A 23,295-nucleotide genomic window follows, 5' to 3' on the forward strand; every position below is an offset into this window, starting at 1 on the left:
TACGCATATGTCGGAAAGCGCAATTCCCAATTAACTAAATAAGTTAATTTAATTATTTTCTTGCTATATGTTATTTTCTCGATATGTGTTTCAGTAGAAATTTAATTTCAGATCGCACCCACTTTCTCAATGCTTTTGAGATATGTATTAGATAGTATTCGGGATTGAGAGGTAAACAAGGTTACTCAGAGAGAACAAATAAACGGTATTCGTGATTCAAGGGAGGAGGGGGTTGGCACCCTCATTAACGGCACTTTATTATAATCAATATAAGAACACAGTTATATAGAAAACTTATTTAGTATCATTCTCCCGGGCTCTCCCACCAGATGCTCCCCGATGTCGCCCGGACGCTATAGTACGTTTTACACGTTTACACGTTTTTCTCTCTCAGTGAACCATCTGGGGCCACGCATGAACTTTTGAAAACGTCTGTCTTTCAATATTACTTATAAACAAAATAGTAAACAGAATATGACACGATATGTACATTATTTTTGTTTCATAAGCAAATTTACCTTGTATCCGACCACCTCGTCAGTTGGAATAAAATGAAATAGTATTTGCTACGCAGATTCCCCATTTGAAAAGAATAGTGGTGTATGTATTTTTTGTCCAACTGTATGTTAGCTTTTATGATAAATACAAGAACACTTGTAAAACACACACCATTCCTATTATGACGCATATGACGAACTGACAACCTGGAAACTTTATTGTTTGCGCAACATAATAGATTCTCTAAATTTATATATACTGAGTCAAATTATAAACTTCACATTTTTAAAAGTAATCCCATATATGATATACAACGGAAAAATGTACCAGAGAAGGTAATTTTTAATCATTAATGTCCAAAGAAGGATTTTAATTAAAGGTGGTAACCATAATTTGTTCCAAGCACCTACGGTATTCGGTAATAACATCAACAGTTTAAATCATAAGTCCCAGCACGATAATCTGATGGCACACAATTTCAGTAGCGTGTATGGCCACCATGTGCGTTGACAACTGCCACACAACGCCTTCGCATGGACCTTGTGATGCTTGTGAACACATGATTGGGAAGACGACGCCATTGTTGCTGCAAAATGGTGCCAGGATCTTGCAAATTCTGTGGTTTGTTCTGGAGAGTGCGCAGACTTCTGCCAAGAGCATCCCAGACGTGTTCGATAGGACTGAGGTCGGAAGACCTTGACGGCCAGTCCATGACGTTGACTCCCGCATTCTGAAGGAAATTCCTTGTCAAAATTGCTGTGTGGGGTCTGGCATTGTCGTGTTGGAAGATCAAACCAAGTTCTAGGGCCAGTACCTGGTCGCGGTAAGCAGCAGCGTTGAGGTTGCCAGGGATGACAAGAAGCCTGGAACGTGCATTGCCACAGAAAGCATCCCACACCATGACACTTCCGCCTCGAAATCTGTCAACTTCCTGTACACAACACTGGGTGTAACGTTCATGACGGCGCCTCAACACCCTCGCCCTATCATCAACAAATCGAAGATTAAATCGGGATTCATCACTGAAGACGACTTGATTCGTCGAGTCGATCGTAATTGCCCACAACTGACGTTGACGTCTGTGTAATTGAGTCAGAATGGGCCCGCAGTATGACCGTCGTGCTTGAAGGTGAGCAGTTCTCAGACGGTTTCGAACAGTTTGCGCTCTCAGTCTACTCCTAAACAGTTCATTTCTGGTTGATGTAGCCGTCAAAAAATGGTTACGGAGGTGACGTAGGACAATCTGACGAACCTCTGCATGTGACGTCACACGTGGTCGACCTGGCCGAGGGCGATCAGCGGTGGTACCCGTTTGCTGTAGACGCATCTGTAAATCATAAGCAGTCCGTCGACTACAACCCATCGTCCTTGCGACTTCAGCTACGGACGTTCCCGTCTGCAACATGCCGATGGCACGTTCAAGTTGCACATTTGAAAGGCGTGACATGACAAATGGCCGTAAAGACTTTTGGTTTCTTGTGTTTTTCTTTTTTTGTTAATGACTGCTAACAAGTATGGCTGAAAACACGTGCAGTATTATGGCTACGTGACCAGTTGCACGTGAAAAAACACTTTTGCCACTATAGTTGCTGTGCACATGATTTTGATCGTTTCACCTGCACAAAAACGGGTGTAAACTGAAGACAATACGTGGCCATTACTGTTTAAATACACAATAAGGGCCCACAATGATAACTGGTCAACATGTTAAAGTTTTAGGATTGTGAAGTTTTTAATTTGGTTCAGTATATATTATACGTTAACTAATAAGCGTTTTCTTTCTGCGTTGAAACATCCAAACACCATCGCGGCTAGGGATTTATGTAGAGATATGCACTGCATCAGAACAACTAACTAATCGACGTTTGAGAACTGTGGGAAGAGTGGATCCAGTTGAGTAGTTTATATCGAATATCTGAGTAAAATAGACATTTTGTCAGAAAGTGAACTTCGTCTTCTATTACTTTATACTTGCAATATCTACACTGTCTTTCCTCGAGGTGAGTGGTTGGACGTCTGAAACGAACTAGTTCAATCTCTAGTGGCAATGTACCACAACGTAACTTCGCTAGTGTACTGCGTTGATTCCGGGTTAAGTTCGACTGGACGTATGGCCCGGTGTTGAGGTCATATTTAAAGAGCCTGTATGTCCGTGGCTGGTTTCCATTAATAAATCTTCGGTCATTCCATAGGTCAGTTGTCTACTTTCCGTAATCAATGATGATAAATTTCTGTTTGAGTAGCTCGAACTGACTGTTAGAAATGTTGTGTACATCAGGAGTACGGAGATTAAGCTAATTCAACATGGATATAACTGTGTTTGTCCACGATTTACAGAATCTTGTTGACCAATCACTCACAGTCCTGACCAATCATGATTGACTGATTGGATAATCTCGATGCGCTGTAAAGTTGATGGTAATAGTCAGCCCATTTCACCACGTACAGCAACATTTGATGTTTTACATCCTACTCCCAAGAAAATTCTGCAAACTCGATTTTGAACAACGTTTATACGTCTTGATTCTCGGATTCACCACACGGCAGATCCGTAAGAAAGTATGGGAAGGACAATATTGTTGTACAAAGTGATAAAGACATAATAAGCCATACCACCAATCAGTTTAAATTTGCTGATAATAATTCCAATAGCTCTGTTATCAGACTTTGCCAATTCTTTAGCTGTATAGTTTAGATCTGAGTTTTCCTGAAACCAGAGTCCAAAATACTTATATGCGTGATTATAAGTAATAACATCTTCTCCAATACTTAACACTCTCTGAGATCTCTCGACATGCTTCGGTCGGTAGTTGTCTTGGTTGTGTAAACTAATAGACGTCATTTGGAGCACCATACGGTCACTCAGTCCAGCATGCGTTGGAGGCCATCTTCATCTGGGGCTATGGGAGCTACGTCATCAGCATAAAGGACAAGACTTAACATGCAAGTGTCAATATCAACACCACATTGGATGACTATTAATATCATGAGCCAAGTCATTTATGAAAACTGAGAAAAGAGTTGGTGATAACACACATCCTTGTCGGACTCCAGTGGTCACTTTGAACTCGTCTGTAAATAGACCATTAATTCAAACCTGACTTGTTGCGTTATCATACATGCATAAAATAGCTTCATACAATTTATCCCTTATGCCAAGTTTCTGAAGTTTATACCACAAACAGCTTCTATTCAAATTGTCGAACGCTTTCATCGCATCGATGTAGCACACAAACGTTGACTGTCTTGAACTTTTCCTATTGTGAATCACAGAATACGGAATATATAAATGTTCAGTTCATGGGTGCTTCTTTTCCTACGGAAGACATTTTGTTCATCAGCAAGTATTTCTTGTTCTTCCAGACACTTGGACAGACGGTTGTTCAGAATATCAGAGTATAGTTTACAAGGTCTCAGCTTTCAATATAAGAGGAATAATTCCACGTTTCCACAAATCAGGGCAACACTTCATCTCGAAACAGTAGGTAAATAGCTTAAGTAAAATATCTACGCACCCATTATTTTTCAGGGCCTCTGCAGGTATCAAGTCTGGTCCTGCAGACTTACCATGCTTTGCTCTGGTAATAGCAGTTTCAACTTCAGCTCGTATGATTGTAGAATTTAAAATACTTGTATCAAAGTTAAGTTCAGGAACAACAGAGTTACTAATTAGTTCTTCGTTGTTGTTGTGGAAATGTTCCTCATCGAATCGATCGCCGTTCTCGGAATTAAACAATGAGTTATAACTTGACTTCCAGGTTTTCAACACTACTTGTCTATCAGATGAGTAGTCAATCTAATGGAATAACCCCAAGAATCATTATGTACATTTTATTTTACGAATCATTTTACGATAATCACATTAAGTCACTAGCCAAGTTTCAAAAGATGACAAACAGCATCATCTGGGCGAAATGTTCTTTTAAGCTGCACAAGCGATTCTCTACCTCTCGGTAGACTCGGTTGCTACTCCTGGGGGCAGCACTAAAGTCGATCTGTGAAATCTTGGCCCGATCAGCATGTTCAGCAGTCAATTTTTGGCAACGCGTATATACCACCGCAAACGTACTCTTGAAACAATTAGTTGAAATTGGTTTATTTAAATACTTTAGGCACATTCATGCTTCTACTTTTACACCGTTTAAAACCAATTCTGTATTTCACGGAACAGTGTTAAAATAACCTGTTTGTTCACCATTTCAGGTTTCTTTAGAAATATATGTGAAACAAACCAATCTTAAGTTATTAAATATTATCTTTTACTCAGTTCCAGTCAACCACATTGTGATATTTACCAACCAGAGCCTTCGAGCGCGGAGATTATTGTTTACTTCCGTGACCGGAAGCAGCGATTGAGATAAAATCACCCGTTAATAAATTAAGGTTTGTGGCATGCATGTAAACACGGTGTAAATGTGGTAGACGTCCAATGTTTACATTTGAAGGGGGCGGTCTCTCGCAGGCGTTTTGCCTAATTTGGCTTGGCTACAACATAATTCTATGAAGATAAACTTTAATAAAGTATGGATAAGTATTGTTACTGTAGTTTCCTATTAATAAACTCGGTGAAAGTAAATGACAGCACCAATACAAACCTTAACTTACACATTATATCATAAACGTATCGATCCCGCCATCTTGGATTCACTGTATTGATCGGGCTCTTGTTTTGACAGCTGGCCCTAGGCACCCGGATGATTGTTTCGGTAATTAGAGGCAACACTTACCTTGTTCCAGCTGGAATTTTCTTCTTCACAAACGAGGCGTATTCAAGACGATTGGAGCATACGTTAGAGGGCATGCACAAACAAACATATCACTGATAATATTACACATTATACTTCCTCATTGCCGTGTCAGGTGGGACGAGCTATTCTTAGATCGATCACAACTATGGTAGCTCAGTGGGGACACATTATACTTTTCTCATGTTCAAATGATGTGACATGCTACCTGTTGTATTATTACACGTACATAGATCACTGATAACATTACACATTATACTTCCTCATTGCTGTGTCAGGTGGGACGAGCTATTCTTAGATCACAACTATGGCAGCTCAGTGGGGACACAGTATACTTTTCTCATGTTCAAATGATGTGACATGCTACCTGTTGTATTATTACACGTACATAGATCACTGAATGTGTTGAAATGACTCGATTCTGATTGGTCAGTCAGGGGCTATTAAATCACAATAAACCCCCATTGATTGAAACAGCCGGTTTGACGGCCGCATCACCGCGGTGCATATATTCATAGAATACTAGTAGTACTTATTTCAGTCATTGTCGTTAGGCATATTTAAATATTTATATCTACAATTACAGATTACAAAATTCAATGTTGCGGTTTTCACAACATTCAAAGGATGTGTGGCAATACATTTCGTGCAGAACACATGATAGACATCTCTAAAGAGAACGTATTTCCAGTTTGGGGGACAACAGAGAGCTTACAATTTGGCTCTTCTCTCTATACGACTGTGGCGTCATATTATAACCCCACCCTGACCATAAATACTCCGCAAGCCGGCGGTGTTTTAGTTTCGAACAATTGCTGAAAATGTCAACACAACCAAGTGTTGCGAGTAGCTTTTTGAAAACCATACGGGAACAAGATCACCATCGACCGTCAAACTTTGTATCAACTTGAATGACAAACCCTGGATACCACAAATGGCTCCATATCTAGATATAAGTCAATACATTTTCTGTAGATTTATCATTAAAAAAATCGAATCGATCGTGTTTGGCGTCTATATCAATCACAGTGGGCGGAGCTTATTTACGGTTGCGCTATAAATAGCAAAGCACATGGTCATGTGTACATGTGACAAATTCAATGCATTTGTGGTCAAAGTGTATTGTGTTGTATACGTTAACGGCAGAAGAGCAGCAGAACATCAGTTTCAGTCAATGTAACAGTGACGATACTTAAATACGAAATTGACGACATGATTCTTTCAGTTCAATCAGAAAATTACAGATATTTGTTTAGTTTTGGTCATTTGTATTCAACAGTTAGATTTGTGCCACACAATTATCAGATTATATTTATAAAACTTAAATTATTACATTTTCAACTAGTGTTTAGGAAGGGGCCTAAGTTTAAGCACCAGAAGTTGCGCCAATATTTCTCTGCTTGACTACAATAGATGAATATGTCACGTGTATCAATATAACAAGGCACATAAGCAACTGGTAAATAAGTAACTATACTTGATGTTTTGACCTACATATCCAGATATATCCAGATAATATTGTACTTACGATAAACGACAACTCCAAAACACATATTCCAAGACAAATTTAATTATGAATTTCCTTTTCTTTAAGAGACTTTTCACACACAAAACTGAATTTGATCATTAGATCCACACTTGTATTGTTCGAGGTATTTGGATGCACTTCGCGCACAAGTTTTAAAATACAATCTGGGATCCCTTTCCCGTTTTGTCAACACCAATCCTTCATCTGTTGCAACGTTTAATATCCGTTTCTTTCTAGTCCAAGTATCTACGATCTCTCCAAACACTTCGTTTATTTATCTCAGTCCAGAAACAATGTGTTCACTGTTCGAGTCGACGAATTTCTGCAACATGGTGGCCGCACCATTCTTAACTGCGATTGCCTGTGTCGTGTCACGCATGGTTGACAAAAGAAGTGTGAACATACATATTCGGCTTCATCTGGTTCCACAATGTGACACTGATTCACTGATCCCAAGAATCGGCACTGAATTTGTCAGTTTCTGTTGTACTTGCCAGAGCGGGAAGAGAGGCGCCATCTTGTCGATTCGAGTTGTGAATCGAAATGATGTCATCTTGACTTTCTCCACGATAAAGTCACCAATGTCATAATCGAAATGACCAAAGGCTCCCTGGTTATTTCGGACAACCCTTCGTTAAATTAGTCTTCACATTAAAATGTTTTGTTGCTTAAATTGAAGACAAGCGAAATTGCAAAGTACTTGACAGTCGTAAACAGCAACTCGATGCGCTCACGGGGCGGGGTTGCTAGGTGATCGCGTGGTCAGAAAGGGGAAAACAAAAGGTTTTAGAAAGTAATAAAAGAAATCCGCAGTGCAATCCAAAAGTACCTTGTACAAGATATTTTTTAATAATAGTATTAACGAAAACATTTCTTTTCTAAAAATGCAAATTAATTTATTAATTCACCCCAAGGTCGTAACCCTGATCACGTGGAGGGTATTTGGAAGGAATCTTGTGATGACGCCGTGAATGAGGCCGTGTGTATAACATTGTTGAATTCAACTGACCAGGAAGGTTGTTGAGGCACATTATGACAGATGCTCGTCATGGCTGAAGAAAAACATGTATCTGAGAGGAACATAGTTGCTTTGAGATTCGAGACAAAACATGTGTTTATGCCGAAGTAGTTTACAAGACAGGATGATCTGTGCAGCCATCTGAATAAGATTGATGGAAATAATGTTGAAATTCATTTTCAACTCACATGACAGAATTAATATGAACAAATATTTATCTGAACATCGTTTCGAAGACTGTGAGCCTGTCCATATTTTGCTAACTTTATATCCATTTTGACGTGAACTAACATAATGAGTTTGTTCGGTGGCTGATTATTGCCATCTCAAAGACAGAACTGCGGAGATTGATTAGTTGCTCTGGACTTGTCATATAGTCGACATGATTCCACTGCTATAATGTATGAGAAGACAACATGTTTGAATGACAGCACATGGCGTCACAATGCAAGTGATCCACAGCATGAAATGTCATCACCTAACAAGGTGACCAGATTAAAGTATGGTGGCTGATTGATGTCATCTTGTGTTATTGCAGAGCGGACGTTTTTTTCCACCACCCCATTCCCATGACTGAATGTTTTGTTTCAACTGAAATTGGAATTAGCAATGTAATTTTCTTTATGGTAGTGTGTTCGTTTTCCATTTTCAAAACAAGATAAATCAACACTTTTATCTCATTCAGCCAGCACAGTCTTTATGATGTGATGAACCACCTCGATTGCAAATAGTCCTTGTTTGTGTGCTAGTTTTGACTAAATGTAAGGAATTCATGTAAGGGGTTCATGGAACTTTATATTTATATTGTACAACACTGTCCAGAAACGTTTGAACTTTACTGTTTCAAAATCTGTTCACTAAAATATTTATCTCGACATTGCGAATGCGTGATTGCTATGTGATGACAAGCTTGCTGGGAGTACCAGCAAATATGAAAATTCCAAATTGTCTGGGAACGAAAGCATACAATCGACGTGGTTCTTGTAAATAAAAGCAACAATAAACAGTTCCATAATCATAAGACATTTCAGCTTAAAGAAGAGGCCATGGTACAATTTCGACAATATCATACGCATGATGAATCACTATCAATCACTTATGCTACCAGGTGTTCACGATACGACCAGCGTATCCTGTCTCACCGGTGGCACCCGTCTCAAACAGCACAGACATGTACATTGTTCCCCCGAAAATACCGGGGCAAGACATGATACAAATAGGGAGGTGCACTGGACATCCATTATGTGATTGATGCCCTCCGTATGTATACAAACAAACTACCTGAAATGCTGTTACACTGATCAAACAAACTTTTTGAAATCTTCGTAGAGAGAGCATTTTCGAATAATTTGATACAAACAGCAGCACAATAATACTATTCGTTGGCTTGATTTGAGGCAGAAGTTGTGTTTTGTTGTGATCTAATTGTGTGACCTTTTGGCAGCCTTGTATGTATTGAACGGGCAACGAGATGTGGGCAGTGTGCATTCTATTGTGAAAATACCATACATAAACATTAAATCTATAGAAATGCTAACTACATTTAGTGTGTGATTGCTGATCCACACACCAGAGGAAACAGTCTAGCAAGAAGATAGTGAAACCTATTCTAATTTGAATAAAACATAGTCAGCTCACTATTGCTTACTGTGTTGATGCCACATCGTACTACTATGGTCAAACTACGACTAGCTGTGTTATTCAAACATGAACAATGTTAAACTTATCTTTCATGGTGCGTAAAAGAATATCGAATGTAGTGATAATTCATTTATTTTTAATTTGATGAGGTATCAAATCAAAGCAACAAAAACCTCACCGTATTCATAAGGCATCTGTGCCATACCATGTGAGTGAGTGTGTATGGTTTTACGCCACTTTTAGCAATATTCCAGCAACATCACGGCAGGAAAACCAGAAATTGGCTCGATACATTGTACCCATTTCGGGAATCGAACCCAGGTCTTCGGCGTGACGAGGGAACGCTTTAACCACTAGGCTACCCGACCGCCCCAATGAGCATGCGTCCATGAATTACCATCACATAGTGATGATACCAGGAGAGCGTATCCTGCCCACCCGTGGCCCCCATCACAATCACATTTAAAACCGAGTCAATTGTTTACCTTCACAAGTCAAAATAACGACTTGCATTGGACATCATTTTTGTCACTGATGCGTCAAATACGAATTTCAAAAATATAATGTAATGTGTGTTTTTGCACAACTATACACATTCTCCAATTCACGGAAAGAGTCCGCTATACATCGATTGTAGCAGTGGAATCTGTTTCAAGGTGCCGGATTAGGCGATGTGACAACATAATATTTCATGTTGTACTGAGGGGACACCACATGTGCCACATGTGCTTCAGTGTGGGGCAGGACCGAAGCCCTAGAAACTCTAAGGGGTCAAGCTCCCTACTTGTCACTGGTCCAACTACCCTCCGTGAGTCCTGACCTGCGCGTTTTGCAAATACCAAACCACGGTTTGTTAATTTCCTTTAATTCCTCACACAACACACATTGTTTTGATTGAAGGTTGTATGTGATACATGCAGGGCGTATTGGATATAAGCAGTACTTAGAACGATGTGTCAGATAGGTCGGATCAATTTGTTATGTGCTGTGTAGCTGTAGAATACATATAATCTGTGGGTATAGCGTGCTCACCTATTTATATCTCGGTGTAGTTCTGACCTACATGTTCTCTCGCCACCCGGAAGTACACTACCATTTCAATACGTACACTTGAGACGACAACACTGTGTATGTGTGAGCGCCAGCTCTAAAATGTTTACCTGTGGATATCTCAAATACATTTCGCTTCTGATTCTGGTGGATGTAGGACAGATTCCTCGTACAGGTAAGAGGACTGCTAGTTATGATCGGACCTACAGGAACACCTGAACTCGTGTATGTATGTAATAGTCATGGTATATGTGTGAGTGAGTGAGTGAGTTGGGTTTAACGCTACTTTTAACAGTATTCCAGTTATATCACGGCGTGTCAGCTTAATGTGGGAGGAAAGCCCGAAGTAATGCAGCTCTCAGACGTTTACCACTTCGGTGAAACCCAGGAGCACGGGTATGGTGCTGACAAACCTAGAAATGTAATCGGGGCGACTCAGGATTCGAACCCACAATCATAGGTTTCTGGCGTGCCCAAGGGACGCGACTCTATGCCTATGATTGTGGGTTCGAATCCCGGTTCGCCCCGATTATGTCTCTAGGTTTGTCAGCACCATACCCGTGCTCTTGGGTTTCACCGAAGTAGTAAACGTCTGAGACCTGCATGACTTCGGGCTTCCCTCCCACATTAAGCTGACACGCCGTGATATAACTGGAATACTGTTAAAAGTGGCGTAAAACTCAGCTCACTCACTCACTCACTCATGTTGCAAATAATAATAGCCCTGGTCGGACCAAGTGGACAGTCAAGATGTCGTTCTGGTGTCAGCCGATTATATCATGTGTGTTGTGAATCTTTCGTACTTTAACAGATGAAATAACTAGATGGTGTAGTGTCATGGCAAATACAATGGATTTCATAACTGATGAATCATCTGTCTGGAAACGTAATTTTGAATTGTCACAATAGTTTATAGTTAATTTTAGACGAAGTAGATATCCTCTAAAACAAATTAAATTTAAGTGGCTGTTCCTTCGATTGTTTGTACACGCCCCACTTTCGAATTGGCAAGCAGATTTAGCTCTCTCATTGATGCGAGCTTCGCTGAATGCTGAGCAATTTAGTGTAGTTTTCTCCTTGAGAGAACAGTCTATGGTCGAATCATCTAGTTCACATTTTGAATTCTTATTGTACCCTAAATTGCCCTTATACGAGCAATGTATTTCATGTTTTCAATGTTGAATAGCGATACTGTTGAATAAATATATTTCTACATTCGTCCCCGTAATATGCCGTTTTTATTACTAGTGGTGTATTCAAAAAGTGTCGTGTGTTACATGCGTTTTGGAAAACACTACTTGTATGAAATATAGCATCTAATAGGGATTTATTTAGTAACCAATATATTATTACACATCTATACACTGTATGTCACCCTTCAGAATAAGTATCTATATTACATGATCTCAAAAACAATTAACGAGAGTAAAGATTCACAAATTATTGTATGAGGGAAAGCATGTGAAATCATAACCAGTGCAGATACATTGCATGTGTGTTATATCGTTTCAGATTCTGCTGCAGTTCTTGCCACCAACAGACGTGTTCCTGTGGAGGGTGTCAATTTTAGCATCACCTGTACACTAGATGCAGCTATCACTTCAACTGTCCGGTTCTATAAGGATAATTTTATCCAGGGCGGCTGCTTCTCATCAGGCAGCTGTTCTTCTCCTGTCTCAGGATACAACGTGAGTCTGGACAGTACATCCAGGATCCTGACTCTAGACATCGCATCACCAGATTCCACCAGAGACAGCGGGACATGGAGATGTACTGCTGGTGTCACAGTGTCAAATAACATCACATTGTCACAGTTTGCAGGTACGTATCACGTATTGATTAAAGGAAATAATCTTGGAGAGCAGACAACACGTCATAACTTAAAGGACAGCTTAAGTTGGTTAGGGGCGGTCGGGTACCCCAGTCGTTAAAGCGTTCGCTCGTCACGCCGAAGACCCGGGTTCGATTACCGACATGGGTACAGTGTGCGAAGCCCATTTCTTCTGTCCCCCGCCTTGATATTCGGAATATTGCTACAAGTGGCGTAAAAACAAACTCACTCACTAAAGTTGGTTAATGCATATTAATAAAAGCGACACAATCCCTTTTATACTCATCAGAAAACTCAGCTGACAGAAGGGTCCATTGTATGAATTCAACTCAATCGCAAGCTTGTGTTTATGAATCTCTGTCAATTCATTTAATTCAGTTGAAGACAATATATGTTCAAATGTTTTCACACATCAGCTGTTATGAAGCATGCAAGTCCTGCCAGCCTGTTCTGTTGACTCAAAATATACTCACTCCAACGTTCAGTTCTACTTATCTAGGGAAATACAACAAGTGTACACAATCTCACAAATATATAAATGTTTTAGAAATAATATCAGTTTGAAAGTTCTAGTCAGATGGTGAAGTATTCAGAGCGATCATACAGTGCGGTCCTGTGTTGATATCTATTCCTGATTGACTGTGTTGTGTGAACTTTCAAGACATGCAAAGATCTCCATCAGAATCCTAATGGTATCATTCCTTCTTCCCAGCTGTCCTGGACTGGAGCTCTGTGACATTCTCTCCACAACTGACTTCTCTCCTGTCCTCGGTGACCCCACAAAACACTATCTCCGTCACAGTGACCACCCCGTGTGCTGCCCCTGCCGCCGTCATCACATGGAGATACCAACAGGTAGGGAACTGTATGTTCATCTTGATGTATTAGATCATCTTATGTGTTTGGTTTCATTTACATGATTGTTTAATTTTAACTCACCTAGACATCACCCATGGGCCCCACCACCTGTCCCTAATGACTGACTAAAAAGCTCTTCTCCTAATATACATAACGTAAATACAATTTGTTTTACATATCTCATCCTCCTCTACTTAACCAATCTCCTCCATTTTCTCAACTCTGTATATTGACCCCTGTGTCAAAACTTACACTTTGACCTTGTACTCCTCCTCCTCACCTCTCACCACCTCTCCTCACCACTCGGGGTCGGTTAAAGCTTTCGCTCGTTACGCCGAAGAGCCGGGTTCGAATCCCGAAATGGGTACAATGTATGAATGCCCATAATATAGCTGGAATATTGCTTAAAGCGGCGAAAAACCATACTCGATCACTCACTCCTCATTTCTCAACCACCTCCTCGCGCCTCACCCATCCTCACCTCTCGTCACTCCTCACCCCTCGTCAACTCTCCCGCCCTTATCACCACTCCTCGCTTCTCACCTATCACACTACTCCTCGCCTCTCATCCTCCCCCTCGCCTATGTAATAACTGTGATAGAATATGTTTCTTTCAAATTAAGGCATCATTTTTTTCACTTGTGATACATGTTCTCCAGTAATCAATCCCCTGCAGCGACTACTTTCACCTGAACATATTTACGGGAAACTTCAGGCACATCTTGGCCGAGGTACCTCTAGGGATCCACAGCTGTGCCTCACCAAATTACTTATCAGATCCAAACCCCTAATACTAACCACAGGTGCACCAACAGGTACTTGATTAGAAGCACATGAACATCACTGACTGAGTATGGTTTTACGCCGGCTTTAGCAATTTTCCAGCAATATCACGGCTTCACATATTGTACCCATGTCGGGAATCGAACCCAGGTCTTCGGCGTGACGAGCGAACGCTTTAACTACTAGGCTACCCGACCGCCCTCACATGAACATCAAACCCCTGTTTAAATATCAAAAGTCACTGAAAAGGAAACCCAACCCTACTACGTTCAGCAGCCATCACTAATATCCGTAACCTTCCTTGCAAAACAATATGGCGAGACAAAAACACAAGAGATGGGAAATTCGTCATTGAAGCCATCTGGAAAGCACATCTTGGCCTGCGTACAGGGGTACAATTGGGTTGACATTCAGCCATCAGGAAGTGATAACAAAGGGTTACACACTCCCTGGACTGTAAAAGAGCCAAAAGTTAACACTGCTTTAACATCAGAAGTCACAGAAAAAGAAAACCCAACCCTACTACGATCAGTAGCTGTCACTAAAATCCGAAATACCTGAGACAGTTGGGCCCATATATACACTGATGGATCAAATAATCCAATCAACAACACTGCTGTTTACGGGAGACATATTCATAACCAAAACCCAAGTACATTCAGTCCGCCTGCCTAACGGTCAGTCACTAGTTAATGCTTAATTGGAGGAAAGTCATTACACATTCAAACTGGAATCAGAACTGCTGGAAGACTTCCTAAGTGTACGACTAGCAGCAGAAACTCAAACTCGAGACCAAATACAGTCAATAATATTATATATATACGAATATACAAAATCACCGGACCGAGGAAAACAGGCGAAAATGTGTTTGATCCCGTCTCGCATTGATATTCATGGAAATGAAAAAGCATACACACTGGCGAAGCAAGCTCTAGACAATGCACTATGACAAGGTCTGCCCATCTTGCAACAAGCCTGAATCTATTGCTCACTTGCGACTGAAATGTCAAGACCATGCCCAAACCCGGGCTTTGTTAAAACAAGAAGCAAGAAGAATTGCAGTTAGATCAGTTGCATTTTCAACTTGTCCTCGATCTCCTGAAGCCAAGATATACAATACCGAAAGCCAAAGTAGATCAATTTCTGAGAGATGGGCAGCTTCACGAACGTAGTCAAAGATATTTTATCAATTTCTAAAAATCAACATTGAAATCATATCAATACCAAAACAATGTTTTTTTATCGATACTAAAGCTCACAATAGATACGTGTACCACACATACACACACACACACACACACACACACACACACACACACACACACACACACACACACACACACACACACACACACACACACACACACACACACACATCCTTGGTATACATAAACGTATCACCAGAAAGAGTTAATGTTTCATGTTGTGATTATATGAAATGATCAGACTCTTCATACACAACCCTCTTGAAAATAACAATGATGTTTGAACTATTATCTTAAAAAGAAATGTTACAACTAAATATTAATATGGACATTACAATATATATATTATATTAATATTAATACTACACTATCAGTTATGTAAACCATGAACTGTTAATCATACAACAAGCCCAAGGTCCATTTTAGTGTGTAAAATGTAAATACTGGACACTACGCTCAAGCCTATTTCTGCAAGAGAAAAAAACAGTACTCTTAATTTATTTATGATCTCTCAATCAGAGATGACTTCGTTTACTGTTTTATAATATTTTTACCATTATTCCCACAGTCAGATCACAACATCAGGCGAATACGATTATGTGACACTCTCTATCCACTATCATTATGTCGTAAGAAAAGAACTAGTTCTGGAATTTGACCGAAATCGAAAAAAGTATTGACTATTCAAAGCATGTTCTGAGGAAATGTTTTTTTAATAACAAACCGATTCTATCCAATTATTTGATATCATGTCTTATCACTGAATAAAGACGAGCTTCTCAGTATTCATGATAAGTATTGCTCATTTATTCACTGCCAGAAACATCAGACAGGATCTCTCTAACTACTGTTTTTGTGTTTGTAGGTTGAGTGTACATGTGGCGTTATTACGTCTTCCTCCAAAGGGGTCATGTCCATCCGGCGAGGTCCAGACAACCATCACTCTGTCTCTACCAGGAAACACAGCCAGTCTGTCTAACTACTGTTTTGTGTTTACAGCGTGTGAGTGGCGTCCCTCCCAGCAGTACATCTTCCTCCCAGGGATCATGTCCATCAGGCCAGGTCCAGACAACCATCACTCTGTCTCTGCCAGGAAACACAGATAGTCTATCTAACTACAGTTTTGTGTTTACAGGGTGTGAGTGGCGTCCCTCCCAGCAGTACATCTTCCTCCCAGGGATCATGTCCATCAGGCGAGGTCCTGACAACCAACACTCTGTCTCTACCAGGAAACACAGCCAGTCTCTACAACAGACAGGTGTCTCTCACTGTCAGTGTGGAACATGACTCCTTTGACCCGCCCACGTACACAAAGTCTGTCACTTCAAATACAATACAGTTCCCTGGTGAGTACACAGCAACACCAAGTGTCCCTGATGTTGACTCATGGCCTGTATTGTAGCAGCAAGAAAAAGAAGTTTCACGTTGTCGAAAGCAAAAAGAGTTCTTGGAAAATTCTTGGAAGTTCACAATACTATTCAAAATGATTATCTGTGTATGTCACACTGAATCTATCTCATCCAGTGTGTTTAAAATATAACATAGATGCCAGTAATAAGAAGTTACAAAGCGGGATCTATTTTACTTTTATGCCTGAACAAGGGAAACGTTGACCATGTCAATGGATAATAATTGGGATATTCTACCTATTAGGATAGTTATTTTTTTCGTAATAAATATGTAAAGGTAACATGGTGAATGACGTGGCATTGGTCAAGTATAATGTTTTAGTTGTGGATATTCCTGCTTTCGTAATTCAAATCATACCTTCCTTTATATAACTCTCTCCAAAATTGGAAAGCGCAACCCTCTAGCAGATATCCTGTATTCATTATCCATACAGTTTCATTTGAGGAAACTGAGGGAGGCAACCCTTGTAGCAATTAGTTCTAAAACATACACCACTTTTATGAGTTTATATTGTGCTACTGACACGTGTGCCAAAACATTGTGAACCGGCAAACACGACCTCACAGTCTGTAATCTACTAGTGCTAAATATACATTTCCTACTCGTCGGTTTTGTGAAAGAAGTGCTTCCTGAAAATTATTTTCTTTCGCGTCAATTCACTCATCAGCAAAAGCATGTAGATTCCACACACCTGGCGGACCAATCAAAATGCAATATTCCAAAATGTCATGGTAGAAAAAAAACCATCGTACGCATGCCGAATAAATGTGTTTATAGCCTAGTTGCTGTCACTGTTTGTCAACAATATATTCATGAAGAAGTATGTCTTATCATTAGCAGATATTCTTAAAAACAACAAAAACAGGTTGAAGTTTCACATTCGTTCAATTCCATCTTTCAACTAATGCAATGCTGTTACTATCTGCTATGACGGAAACGTGTCGATTTGTTACCCGCACATGAGGTGATATTTACTGTATGTTTTATACAAGCATGACGACATTATTACGTGTAATATTGATGTAATAATATGGCCTTGAAAAAGTAAATGTTTACATATGAGAAAGACTGCTATTTCATATTAAGTGCTAATGCTGTCACGTCTTACAGTCCCAGTAAACGCTGTGACACTGAAGAACATCAACTCTGATAATGAGACGATAGGACAAGCAGTGGGTCAACCGCTGACCTTGACCTGTGTGACTTCAGCCAGCTTCCCGACTTCTTCTGTGACATGGGTGACCTTGCCACTAGGAACCACTCCTACAGTCAGCACAGAGACGACATCTGGTGTCCTGGTGAAGACAACAAGCTCCGTCACAGTCACGGTCAGTAAGACTGACCAGGTGAGGAGCATTCACTGTCAGGCTGAAAACATCAACGGTCTGACATCCCCACAGTCTAACAGAGCAACACTGGAGGGTTGGTGTAAGTAGACATAGTCCAACATAGCCACACTTGAGGTTTGGTGTAGGTAGACATATGTCTATTAGGTTTGTTGTAAGTAATTCCCAGTCTAACGGAGCTACACTAAAAGTGTAAGCAGATATAATTATCTATCAGGAAATCAGACGCGGTCTATCAGAGCAATTGTAGAGCCTTTGTTGGAGTAGAACTACGCGAGAGGCTTTGTGTAAGTAGATATAGTCTTACAGAGCCATACTGAGACTGGTGTCGCAACCACACTGGATGTTTAATGTCGTAGATATGTTTGTATTAGTGGTCAGATACTATTCGTTATGGTGTCTTTAGTTGCCTAATATGACACGGTATACGGCAACTAAAGACACCATAACGAATTTATAATACCGAAAAGTTTACACTATTTGGTGTCTTTGTCGCACATATCATGTCAAAATGAAAACTTGACACTTACAACCGGTATAACCGACAGGACCAGTACATATGTTTCCGATACAACGCTCTAATGTAAAGATAAACGTTAACAATGGAATATATAATGCACTAAATGTAAATGTTTTAAGTACGATAGCTAAAATAGATAGAATTGTCCTAAAAATGCCCGCATGTTAACATAAATCTGCGGGCCACTGTAACTTGATAGCAGTCCACTTTCCGTAACGACGGGTTGCTATCTATTCTATTGCTATGTGACGTCATTGGCGTCACGTTTCTTGTTTGTGACGTCATCATATAGTATGTTCTATGACGTTGCTATTTGTAACTCAGTGACCTCCGTTGCAAGCTTTTTTTCTCTTTTTTTATAAATAAACCCACGAACGTGCATTCTTTCATAAATAATGTCTTTGCTCATCACAATTAATGATATTAAAAAACAAAATGGTGTCGAATAACGAATTTCTGCACCAGAATATCCATGTGAAATATGTGAGGTGGGTGTTGGAAAATTCAAAATGGCTGTTACTGACGGCATATCGTCTCATATTAGGTCAGTAACAACCATCTTGGATTTTTACTGACGGTATATGGGCTCATGTGGGTTCAGTAGTTCTACTCTCTGATTGGGTCAATCTCACTTTGAGGCATAATAAGGTCTGATATAGCAATGCTATAGCTTTCGTGAGAGCTGGAATATGTCTATCAGAACAACGCTGTATTCAGGCAGGCAACACAGTAGTTATATATCATTATTCCGTTTTCCAGTCGGACCAGAACAGGTTGACGTCACAATGCCAAACAATAGTGTAGTTTTCGAGAACAGAAACCTGACCTTAACCTGTACTACCACCGCCTATCCCAACCTGACCTTCATCTGGGACTACAGTGATGGAACACCTGTAGGTGGCAACGCAGGGTCTGTGTCAAGGTCTTCTACATGGTGGTCCCAAACCCTCACCTTCAAGCCTTATAAAGACAAGACAGCTGTGAGATGTCAGGTCAGGAACACCAGAACATCGGCAACACAGACTGGTTCTGTGTCACTGGATGTCAAGTGTGAGTGTTCAAAGATGTTTCCCTTTTATTCAAAGCATTCAGGACATTATCAGTTCCTTTATAAGTTACAAAACAGAACCTTTATGCACAACTCTTCCCCCCTGCAACGGCTGGACATCATATTGTGACTGTTCACTATATGATGACAAACGAGGAAGGTTAACTGTGATACGTTCTGTCTTCACTTCTTCATCTCTTACTTCATGCATTGTCATAGTAACCAGGGCACGGGGGGGACCAGTCGTCTAAGGCGTCCCGATTCGCTGTGCAGAGTTGCATCCCTTGGGTACGCCAGAAACCTATGGTTGTTGGTTCTAATCCCGGTTCACCCTGATTATGTTTCTAGGTTTGTCAGCAATATACCCGTGCTCATGGGTTTCAGTGAAGTGGTAAACGTTTGAGACCTGCATCAATTCGGGCTTCCCTCCAACATTAAGCTGACACGCCGCGATATGACTGGACTACTGTTAAATGCGGCGTCAAACCCAACTCACTCACTTACAGTAACCGTCTTGGTTGTTCCCGTTTCAGATCCCCCATCTGACCCTCCTTCCATCACAAAGTTTGAGACTGTAATGTTTGAAGGAGACCCGGAGACAGTCAGCTGCTCGGTAACAAGAGGAAATCCTCCAGCTACGATCAAGTGGTCCTGTCCGGGCACTGGATCAGCATCGGTCAGTGACAGTGGTCAGACCAGAACATCTACTCTCTCCTTCACTGTCAGCAGGAGTCAGAACAGTCAGGAGTGTCAGTGTCTGGGTGCGTGGCAATATGGAGCATATAACCTCTCTGATGTCAGGACCTTCAATGTCAGCTGTGAGTATCTTTTAAAGTTTCTTGAGGGTGCTATAGGTACAAAGGTTAATTCCCCTCATTAACATATGTATGGAATATGTAGCATGTCTGAAGTCAGGGATCCCAGGACATGCCACGAATTTACAGCATTGCCAAGAATAACAAAAAAAAAATGTTCATCACACCTGTTATATCACTTATTTGGCCAACAATTTGTAAAAATGATGTAACAAGAATCAACCACCAATAAGTGACGGTAGATTGGTGGCTTTAAATCTTCAGGTGTGCGATCTCCGATTGCTTGTTGAGGATAGAGTAAAAATATTTACAGGCTCTTTTACCGGAACCTATCCTGTCTCAGTGTTGTACAATAGCTAAATGTTACTGTTTATAACGATAGACCTCTGCAGAGATGCATTACTGTTATTTTATGTGGGCATGAAAATTGAAATAACTTATGTTGTCTTTGGAATCGATGGCATTTTAGAATCGATGTATAATGTATGATACCTATATCAAGCACTCTGTCTTCAGTAAATATGAAATCAATACATATTTCATGTGATACTTATTATATATTGCAGGTCCAACAAACCCACAACCACTCAATGCCGAATATAACATGGCAGGTGTAATAGCAGGAACCACAATAGGAACCCTCCTTCTCACCCTGCTGATCGGAGGGCTAGTTCTGACGGTCTTCTATAGGAAGGGGTTCAGGTTTGGAAACGTCTTGACAGGTATATTGTCAAATCTCATTTTTATCGTTTAACAGTATTACAGATAGAATCAGAAGTGGTGTGGGGATATTTACAGACGGGATATTTCCTTTCAATATGACGTCAATCACTAAACATGAATGACATGTGTAAAAGCGTAAAGTAAGTAACGAATCTAAATCACTACTAGCTGAGTGACAGAATGAGCACATCCAGTTCGGGAATGAATATAGAATTTATAACAAGATATACCGTTGTGGACCAGTAACTGCTTCTATGAAGTGTGTTGTTTTATTAAGTCATATTAAGAAATATTAAGTAATGTACATGGAAAAACATGTTTGTTTGATAAAGTCATTCACTTTTCACATTCTGATTTGTGATGTGTGTATTACAGTGTACTATATGTGAAGTCTCTATTTTTCAGGAACTACTTCACAAAAAAGGTAGACTTGATGTATGACTAAAACGTTTTAAAAAAAAAATTCTTTCCATATAAGGTAAATGTCCTTTAAAATAAAAAAAGTAATAAAATATGATATGAAAGTAACCCTTTCCATTATTAATTGTCATAAACCGATCTTACTTACTGTTGTAGCACCAGAAATACTGAAGCTGAAGAAATGGAAAACATAGGATATTCATCTTTGGGTAGGTTGAAGTGAGCACTGCCGGTCAGATTGTTTTGGTAATGAATACGCCCGAGCCTACTCCGCGCTGATACCGTTATTATATGTTCGTACTGATTTGTTACAGATCAAGTCAACAGTCCAGCTCACTGCTCAAGCATGGATAAAGAGGTGTCGGAAAAACAACATTACACACAGTTGAAGATTTATGAGAATACAAACGGTAGATTGATAATTTGACATTTTATACATTGCAGTTGGCAGTCGTAAGCTCAGTTCTGCCAGATTATCGGCATGCTATTAAACGTTGTTTTACGTTCAGACGAGTGTTCAACGTTTGAATTTCCCCTTCTGAAATGTGTTACGAATCATATTTTCAGTCGAGCCCAAAGCAGAGACAAGTACCTACGAAGACATGACTGAAGCGCCTCCTGCATCTTACGAGTCCATCAGCGCATCTCCTTACCAGAACAGTGGTGCCCAACCTTCAGGTATCCACAGCTTGTAATATCTATACGGCTCAGATGAATGTAAGCTCGAATAATAAAGTGTATACAAGAAGCGATCTACAGTTTCAAACAAATACCTTTGTTTCCTCCCCTGTTCTGTTCTGTTCTGATATTTTGACTTTTGGCATAATCTGTACTCAATAATGTGACACAATGAAATTATATTCCATTTTTCGGATGCAATTTCAGATCCTGACTATGGGAACAAGTAAACGCGCACTAGATGTGATGACATCACTGGACAGTATTGCACGGCGCGTGAACTGAAAATTGTGTTTACCATTCACATAGTATCATTTTCATTTCAATATCCTTTGTTATTTAATATATTATCTGCGGTGCATATACTAACACTTGCATGGACTATATACGAACATTCTGATACTAATTTTTATCCAAGTTTTGATAGTGTTAATCATTTTGTGTGGTTTTGGTATAGATGATCACATGCGATGAGATGTAACTATGAATGATCTCAAACAGAAAAATAAATATTGACTCTATATAGCGTTCCTTTGTACGATTAAAAAATATTTATAAAAGTAAGCAAACTTCAGCTAACTTACCAATTCTGATGAGGTTGTAATATCAACTAAATTATAAATGGTCTATCATGTATGAAATCCTGTCAGATAGGTTGGCTGGTAGCCTACCCAACTCAACATGTCAAGACTATCTCTTCAATTTCCTAATTGTACGAATATGCCTGTAAGCCCTTGTTATTTTTTTTCTCAAACTAGCGCGCTCTATAAACACACAATCCTGACATGAGCCTGACTCATCAGAACGACAGTTGTAGCCAGGTTGTGTAGCGTCAACTGCAAACTAAATGCGTTAAGTCATTTCAGCATACATGGTGTTGTTTAATCGAGTTAAGATATCTATACACCACAAAAATGATGACATTGACAAATGTTTCCAATTAGCTTTGATTCCCAAAAAAGTCAGTGGTCTGTATTTAACTCACAGGGATTTCTTGTGTTCATGCTGGAAGTGATGCGGCTCTATGTTTATATTTTGTGCATGTTGAATCCATACGCACTTTGCTTTCATTGTAAGGACACATATACATGGATTAATGCTGCAGATAATTATCCTTTGTAATAAATAGGCTACACAACTCGTGCCCAATTCAAGTCTATGTCCCTGATAAAGAATCT

General features: G+C 39.9%; 2 protein-coding genes across 2 annotated transcripts; both read left to right on the top strand.

The window, feature by feature from the left end:
- The first annotated feature begins 10,582 nt into the window (after window positions 1-10,582).
- LOC139458212 (transcription initiation factor TFIID subunit 12-like) lies at window positions 10,583-18,003 on the top strand. The gene is made up of 5 exons (XM_071239558.1): window positions 10,583-10,655; window positions 11,993-12,301; window positions 13,024-13,166; window positions 16,293-16,503; window positions 17,678-18,003. The coding sequence occupies exons 1-5, from the start codon at window positions 10,583-10,585 to the stop codon at window positions 18,001-18,003; spliced, it is 1,062 nt and encodes a 353-aa protein (XP_071095659.1).
- Window positions 17,928-22,376, top strand: LOC139458213 (sialic acid-binding Ig-like lectin 8). Its single transcript, XM_071239559.1, has 9 exons — window positions 17,928-17,995; window positions 19,193-19,483; window positions 20,015-20,299; window positions 20,863-21,018; window positions 21,425-21,443; window positions 21,596-21,648; window positions 21,754-21,849; window positions 22,007-22,117; window positions 22,325-22,376. The coding sequence occupies exons 2-9, from the start codon at window positions 19,219-19,221 to the stop codon at window positions 22,345-22,347; spliced, it is 1,008 nt and encodes a 335-aa protein (XP_071095660.1). The 5' UTR covers window positions 17,928-17,995; window positions 19,193-19,218; the 3' UTR covers window positions 22,348-22,376.
- Window positions 22,377-23,295: the final 919 nt, after the last annotated feature.

The sequence above is a fragment of the Haliotis cracherodii genome, unplaced genomic scaffold (assembly GCF_022045235.1).
Source record: "Haliotis cracherodii isolate W230 unplaced genomic scaffold, xgHalCrac1.p SCAF_12, whole genome shotgun sequence".
NCBI lineage: Eukaryota > Metazoa > Mollusca > Gastropoda > Lepetellida > Haliotidae > Haliotis > Haliotis cracherodii.

Bases quoted from the DNA above. Each gene is read 5' to 3' on its own strand.
- LOC139458212 (XM_071239558.1), top strand. From the start codon at position 10,583: ATGTTTACCTGTGGATATCTCAAATACATTTCGCTTCTGATTCTGGTG. The intron at 10,656-11,992 runs GTAAGAGGACTG...ATATCGTTTCAG, and splicing joins AGGACAGATTCCTCGTACAG to ATTCTGCTGCAGTTCTTGCC. The intron at 12,302-13,023 runs GTACGTATCACG...CCTTCTTCCCAG, and splicing joins CACATTGTCACAGTTTGCAG to CTGTCCTGGACTGGAGCTCT.
- LOC139458213 (XM_071239559.1), top strand. From the start codon at position 19,219: ATGCCAAACAATAGTGTAGTTTTCGAGAACAGAAACCTGACCTTAACC. The intron at 20,300-20,862 runs GTGAGTATCTTT...TATATATTGCAG, and splicing joins CAGGACCTTCAATGTCAGCT to GTCCAACAAACCCACAACCA. The intron at 22,118-22,324 runs GTATCCACAGCT...ATGCAATTTCAG, and splicing joins CAGTGGTGCCCAACCTTCAG to ATCCTGACTATGGGAACAAG.